General features: G+C 62.3%; 1 protein-coding gene across 1 annotated transcript; it reads left to right on the plus strand.

Moving 5' to 3' along the window:
• Positions 1 to 599: 599 nt before the first annotated feature.
• On the plus strand, positions 600 to 7,067 carry LOC120322868 (host cell factor 1-like; the record flags this gene model as incomplete). The annotated part of the gene is made up of 3 exons (XM_039379288.1): positions 600 to 760; positions 2,720 to 2,928; positions 6,983 to 7,067. Coding segments are annotated over 3 exons (455 nt in total), but the record flags the coding sequence as incomplete, so codon positions are not given.
• Positions 7,068 to 7,505: the final 438 nt, after the last annotated feature.

Here is a 7,505-nt window from a genome sequence, read left to right on the forward strand (position 1 = left end):
GACCCCTGGGTTCCCCCCCCCCAAATCCAGGATCCCCCATTCCCCAGGACCCCTGATTTCCCCCCCCAAATCCAGGATCCCCCATTCCCCAGGACCCCTGGTTCCCCCCCCAAATCCAGGATCCCCCATTCCCCAGGACCCCTGGGTTCCCCCCCAGACCCCCCTGGATCCCCCCAAATCCAGGATCCCCCATTCCCCAGGACCCCTGGTTCCCCCCCCAAATCCAGGATCCCCCATTCCCCAGGACCCCTGGGTTCCCCCCCCCCAATCCAGGCTCCCCCATTCCCCAGGACCCCTGAGTTCCCCCCCCAAATCCATGATCCCCCATTCCCCAGGACCCCTGGTTTTTCCCCTCCCCCCCAAATCCAGGATCCCCCAAGTCCCCAGGACCCCCGGGGTTCCCCCACCAGACCCCCCTGGATCCCCCCAAATCCAGGAGCCCCATGCCCAGGACCCCTGGTTCCCACCCAAATCCAGGATCCCCCATTCCCCAGGACCCCTGGGTTCCCCCCCCAAATCCAGGATCCCCCAGGACCCCTGGGTTCCCCCCCAAATCCAGGATCCCCCCGATCCCAGCTGTTCCCCCCCTCCCATTCCAGGCCAGCCGCTGGGAGTGGAAGCGACTGAAGGCGAAGACCCCCAAAAACGGGCCCCCCCCTTGCCCCCGGCTGGGCCACAGCTTCTCCCTGGTGGGCAACAAGTGTTACCTCTTTGGGGGGCTGGCCAACGACAGCGAGGACCCCAAAAACAACATCCCCCGGTACGGGCACCCCAAACCCCTGGGAATTGGGGAGGGGGCACTGGGACCCTGTTTGGGGGTGATAAATGACAGTGAGACCCCAAAAACAACATCCCCTGGTACGGGCACCCCAGAACCCTGGGAATTGGGGAGGGGGGCACTGGGACCCTGTTTGGGGGTGACAAATGACAGTGAGACCCCAAAACCAACATCCCCCGGTACGGGCACCCCAGACCCTTGGGAACTGGGGAGGGGGCACTGGGACCCTGTTTAGGGGGGGAAATGACAGTGAGACCCCAGACCCTTGGGAACTGGGGAGGGGGCACTGGGACCCTGTTTAGGGGGGGAAATGACAGTGAGACCCCAAACCCTTGGGAATTGGGGAGGGGGGCACTGGGACCCTGTTTGGGGGGTGACAAATGACAGTGAGACCCCAAAAACAACATCCCCTGGTGTGGGCACCCCAAACCCTTGGGAATTGGGGAGGGGGGCACTGGGACCCTGTTTGGGGGGTGACAAATGACAGTGAGACCCCAAACCCTTGGGAATTGGGGAGGGGGGCACTGGGACCCTGTTTGGGGGGTGACAAATGACAGTGAGACCCCAAAAACAACATCCCCCGGTACGGGCACCCCAAACCCTTGGGAACTGGGGAGGGGGGCACTGGGACCCTGTTTAGGGGGCGGAAATGACAGTGAGACCCCAAAAACAACATCCCCTGGTGTGGGCACCCCAAACCCTTGGGAATTGGGGAGGGGGGCACTGGGACCCTGTTTAGGGGGGGTGATAAATGACAGTGAGACCCCAAAAACAACATCCCCTGGTATGGGCACCCCAGAACCCTGGGAATTGGGGAGGGGGCACTGGGACCCTGTTTGGGGGGTGATAAATGACAGTGAGACCCCAAACCCCTGGGAATTGGGGAGGGGGGCACTGGGACCCTGTTTAGGGGGGGGAAATGACAGTGAGACCCCAAAAACAACATCCCCTGGTGTGGGCACCCCAAACCCTTGGGAATTGGGGAGGGGGCACTGGGACCCTGTTTGGGGGGTGATAAATGACAGTGAGGACCCCAAAACCAACATCCCCTGGTACGGGCACCCCAAACCCTTGGGAATTGGGGAGGGGGCACTGGGACCCTGTTTGGGGGGTGACAAATGACAGTGAGACCCCAAAAACAACATCCCCTGGTGTGGGCACCCCAAAACCTTGGGAATTGGGGAGGGGGGCACTGGGACCCTGTTTGGGGGGTGATAAATGACAGTGAGGACCCCAAAACCAACATCCCCTGGTATGGGCACCCCAGAACCCTGGGAATTGGGGAGGGGGGCACTGGGACCCTGTTTGGGGGGTGACAAATGACAGTGAGACCCCAAACCCTTGGGAACTGGGGAGGGGGGCACTGGGACCCTGTTTGGGGGGTGGAAAAATGACAGTAAAGACCCCAAAACCAACATCCCGTGTTTGAGGGACGATAAATGACAGTGAGACCCCAAAACCAGGGACCCCTGGGTGCTTTGGGGGGTGGCACAGGTGACCCTTTCCTTTTTGGGGGGTGTCCCAGGTGACTTTGGGGCCACCCCAGCTGTGTTTTGGGGGTGTCCCAGGGACCCCTGGGTGCTTTGGGGAGGGGGCACAGGTGACCCTGTTCTTTTGGGGGATGGCACAGGTGACCCTATTCTTTAGGGAGAGGGGGCACAGGTGACCCTGTTCTTTTGGGGGATGGCACAGGTGACCCTATTCTTTAGGGAGAGGGGGCACAGGTGACCCTGTTCTTTTGGGGGATGGCACAGGTGACCCTATTCTTTAGGGAGAGGGGGCACAGGTGACTTTGGGGCCACCCCAGCTGCGTTTTGGGGGTCTCCCAGGAACCCCCGTGTGTCCCTCGGGGTAGAGGTAGCTCGGTACACCCCCCCAACCCCATCCCCTGACAACCTTTCTGGGGGTCTCCCCCCTGACCTCGTGCCCCCCCCCGGCCAGGTACCTGAACGACCTGTACGTGCTGGAGCTGCGCCCGGGCTCGGGGGTCCTGGCCTGGGACATCCCCATCACTTACGGGGTCCTGCCCCCGCCCCGCGAGTCCCACACGGCCGTGGTGTACACGGAGAGGGACGGGCGCAGGTCCCGCCTCGTCATCTACGGGGGCATGAGTGGCTGCAGGCTGGGGGATCTGTGGACCCTCGACATCGGTACGGGGGGCTTTGGGGGGGTTTGGGGGGGTTTGGGGGTCTGGGGGGGCTCGGGGGGGTCTGTGGTGTACACGGAGAGGGACGGGCGCAGGTCCCGCCTCGTCATCTACGGGGGCATGAGCGGCTGCAGGCTGGGCGACCTGTGGACCCTCGACATCGGTACGGGGGGCTCTGGGGGGCTTTGGGGTCCCCAGGGGTCACTGGGGGGCTCAGGGACACCGGGGGGGCTCAGGGGGGTCCGTGGTGTACATGGAGAGGGACGGCAGGAGGTCCCGCCTCGTCATCTCTGGGGGCGTGAGCGGCTGCAGGCTGGGGGATCTGTGGACCCTCGACATCGGTACGGGGGGCTTTGGGGGGTTTGGGGGTCTGGGGGGGCTCAGGGACACCGGGGGGGCTCAGGGGGGTCCGTGGTGTACACGGAGAGGGACGGGCGCAGGTCCCGCCTCGTCATCTACGGGGGCATGAGCGGCTGCAGGCTGGGGGACCTGTGGACCCTCGACATTGGTACGGGGGGCTCAGGGGGGGTTTGGGGTCACCAGGGGTCACTGGGGGGCTCAGGGACACCAGGGGGGCTGGGGGGGTCCGTGGTGTACACGGAGAGGGATGGACAGAGATCCCACCTCGTCATCTACGGGGGCATGAGCGGCTGCAGGCTGGGGGACCTGTGGACCCTCGACATCGGTACGGGGGGCTCTGGGGGCGTTTTTTCGTTCTTGGTGGTGTTGTTGGGGGTCTGGGGGGGCTCGGGGGGGGTGTCCGTGGTGTAACCACGGAGAGGAGGGCGCGGTCCACTCTTATCTCTGGGGGATGAGGGGCTGCAGCTGGGGGATCTGGGACCCTCGACTCGGTACGGGGGGCTCTGGGGGGGTTTGGGGGTCCCCAGGGTGTGGGGTGGGGGCTTAGGGACACTGGGGGGGCTCAGGGGGGTCCGTGGTGTACACGGAGAGGGACGGCAGGAGGTCCCGCCTCATCATCTCTGGGGGCATGAGCGGCTGCAGGCTGGGGGATCTGTGGACCCTCGACATCGGTACGGGGGGCTCTGGGGGGGTTTGGGGGTCTGGGGGGGCTCAGGGACACCAGGGGGGCTGGGGGGGTCCGTGGTGTACACGGAGAGGGACGGACAGAGATCCCACCTCGTCATCTCTGGGGGCGTGAGCGGCTGCAGGCTGGGGGACCTGTGGACCCTCGACATCGGTACGGGGGGCTCTGGGGGGGTTTGGGGGTCTGGGGGGGCTCAGGGACACCAGGGGGGCTGGGGGGGTCCATGGTGTACACGGAGAGGGATGGACAGAGATCCCACCTCGTCATCTACGGGGGCATGAGCGGCTGCAGGCTGGGCGACCTGTGGACCCTCGACATCGGTACGGGGGGCTCTGGGGGGGTTTGGGGCTCTGGGGGGGCTCAGGGGGGTCCGTGGTGTACACGGAGAGGGACGGACAGAGATCCCACCTCGTCATCTCTGGGGGTACACATCTGAGCTGGCTGCCGGCTTGGCGACCTGTGGAACCCTCGACCCAATCGGTACGGGGGGCCTGGAAGTGGGTTTGGGGGTCTGGGGGGCTGGGGGGCTCAGGAACGGGGGGGGCTGGGGGGGTCCGTGGTGTTACACGGAGAGGAGGACAGGATGATCCCGCTCCGTCATTCTGGGGGCATTGAGGGGTCGGTGTGGCGGCTGCAGGGCTGGGGGACATGGAACCCCTCAGACATCGGTACGGGGTGCTTTGGGGGGTTTGGGGTCCCCCAGGGGGCTGGGGGGGCTCAGGGACACTGGGGGGGCTCAGGGGGGTTTAGGGGTGCCAGGGGAAGGGGAGTGTGCCACCATCTACGGGGGCACAAGGGGGTCCAGGCTGGGGGACCTGTGGACCCTCGACATTGGTATGGGGGGCTTTGGAGGGGTTTGGGGGTCACCAGGGACACTGGGGGGGGCTCAGGGACACTGGGGGGGCTCAGGGACACTGGGGGGGGCTCAGGGACACTGGGGGGGCTCAGGGACACTGGGGGGGGCTCAGGGACACTGGGGGGGGCTCAGGGACACTGGGGGGGTCCAGGAGGTGCCAGGGGAATGGGGGCAACCAAGGGGGTCCCACCATCTCTGGGGGTATGAGGGGCTGCAGGCTGGGGGACCTGTGGACCCTCGACATGGGTACGGGGGGGTTTTGGGGGGTCAGCAGGGGGCTGGGAGGGCTCCGGGGGGTTTAGGGGTGCCCAGGGGGGTTTAGGGGTGCCAGGGGAAGGGGGCTGTGCCACCATCTCTGGGGGCATGAGGGGCTGCAGGCTGGGGGACCCAAGGACCCTCGACATTGGTATTGGGGGGCTTTGGGGGTCACCAGGGGCTGGGGGGGCTCAGGGACACTGGGGGGGCTCAGGGGGGTCCGTGGGGTACCCGGAGAGGGACGGACACATTTTTGGGGTGGTTTCAGGGGCGTTTCTTCCCGTTTTGGAGGATTTGGGGCCCGTTTCTTCCCGTCCTTGGGCTGATCCTTCACCTTTCAGTGGCTTTGGGGGCCATTTCCTCCCAGTTTGGATGATTTTGGGGCCATTTCCTCCCAGTTTGGATGATTTTGGGGCCATTTCCTCCCAGTTTGGATGATTTTGGGGCCATTTCCTCCCAGTTTGGATGATTTTGGGGCCATTTCCTCCCAGTTTGGATGATTTTGGGGCCATTTCCTCCCAGTTTGGATGATTTTGGGGCCATTTCCTCCCAGTTTGGATGATTTTGGGGCCATTTCCTCCCAGTTTGGATGATTTTGAGGCCATTTCCTCCCAGTTTGGATGATTTTGAGGCCATTTCCTCCCAGTTTGGATGATTTTGGGGCCATTTCCTCCCAGTTTGGATGATTTTGGGGCCATTTCCTCCCAGTTTGGATGATTTTGGGGCCATTTCCTCCCAGTTTGGAGGATTTTGGGGCCATTTCCTCCCAGTTTGGATGATTTTGGGGCCATTTCCCCCCAGTTTGGATGATTTTGGGGCCATTTCCTCCCAGTTTGGATGATTTTGAGGCCATTTCCCCCCGGTTTGGATGATTTTGGGGCCATTCCCTCCCAGTTTGGATGAATCTGGGCCCGTTTCTTTGCATTTTGTGTGGGTTTGAGGCCATTTCCTCCCGTTTCGGGTGGTTTTGGGGCCGTTTCTTCCCATTTTAGATGATTTTGAGGCCATTTCTTCTGGTTTTGTGTAGTTTTGGGGCCATTCCTTACCATTTTGGGTTGTTTCTTCCCATTTTGGATGATTCTGAGGCCATTTTTTCCCGTTTTGGGGCCGTTTCTTCCCATTTTGGATGATTTGGAGGCCGTTTCTTTGCATTTTGGGTAGTTTTGGGGCCATTTCTTCCCGTTTTGGGTGGTTTGGGGGCCGTTTCTTCCTGTTTTGGGGCCATTTCTTCCTGTTTTGGGTGGGTTTGAGGCTGTTTCTTTGCATTTTGTGTAGTTTTGGGGCCGATTCTTCCCATTTTGTGTAGTTTTGGGGCCATTTCTTCCCATTTTGGGTGGTTTTGGGGCCATTTCTTCCCGTTTTGGGCGGTTTGGGGCCTTTTCTTCCTGTTTTGGGGCCATTTCTTCCTGTTCTGGACGGTTTTGGGGCCATTTCTTCCCATTTGGGGTGGTTTTGGGGCCTTTTCTTCCTGTTTTGGGGCCATTTCTTCCTGTTCTGGACGGTTTTGGGGCCGTTTCTTCCCGTTTGGGGTGGTTTTGGGGCCTTTTCTTCCTGTTTTGGGGCCATTTCTTCCTGTTCTGGATGGTTTTGGGGCCGTTTCTTCCCGTTTGGGGTGGTTTTGGGGCCTTTTCTTCCTGTTTTGGGGCCATTTCTTCCTGTTCTGGATGGTTTTGGGGCCATTTCTTCCCGTTTGGGGTGGTTTTGGGGCCTTTTCTTCCTGTTTTGGGGCCATTTCTTCCTGTTCTGGACGGTTTTGGGGCCGTTTCTTCCCGTTTGGGGCGGTTTGGGGGCCGTTTCTTCCTGTTTTGGGGCCATTTCTTCCTGTTCTGGACGGTTTTGGGGCCGTTTCTTCCCGTTTGGGGGCCGTTTTCTGACGCTGTCGGTGGTTTTTGGGGTCCCCAGAGACGCTGACGTGGAACAAGCCGAGCCTGAGCGGGGTGGCCCCCCTGCCCCGCAGCCTCCACTCGGCCACCACCATCGGCAACAAGTGAGTCTGGGGGCGACCCCCCCCCCCAAAAAACACCCCCCTGACCCTCCCCTTGTCCTGGGGAGGGGAAATGGGGGGCCCTGGGTGTCCCTGTCACCACAAAAGGGGGGGTTTGGGGGTCCCAGGGGGGGTCTTCTGGTTATTTTAAGTGTCCCCCACCCTCAGGGGTCCCCCCCATGTGCCCTGGACCCCCCCGTTTGTCCTGGGGGGGGGCACAGGGGGGGATCTGGGTGTCATCAGGGGGGTTTTAGGGGTTCCCGGGGGATCCCTATTTCATCTTAACCCTTGAGTTAATGGGGGGGGGTCTCCTGTGACCCCCCCCCGACCCCTGGGACCCCCCCTGGGACCTCTCTGACCCCTGGGACACCCCCCCGACCCCTTTAACCCCCCCAGGATGTCCGTGTTTGGGGGGTGGGTGTCCGTGTTTGTCCCTGTGAC

The sequence above is a fragment of the Pipra filicauda genome, unplaced genomic scaffold (genome assembly GCF_003945595.2).
Source record: "Pipra filicauda isolate LSUMZ 115617 unplaced genomic scaffold, ASM394559v2 scaffold1632_size7503_pilon, whole genome shotgun sequence".
Taxonomy (NCBI): domain Eukaryota; kingdom Metazoa; phylum Chordata; class Aves; order Passeriformes; family Pipridae; genus Pipra; species Pipra filicauda.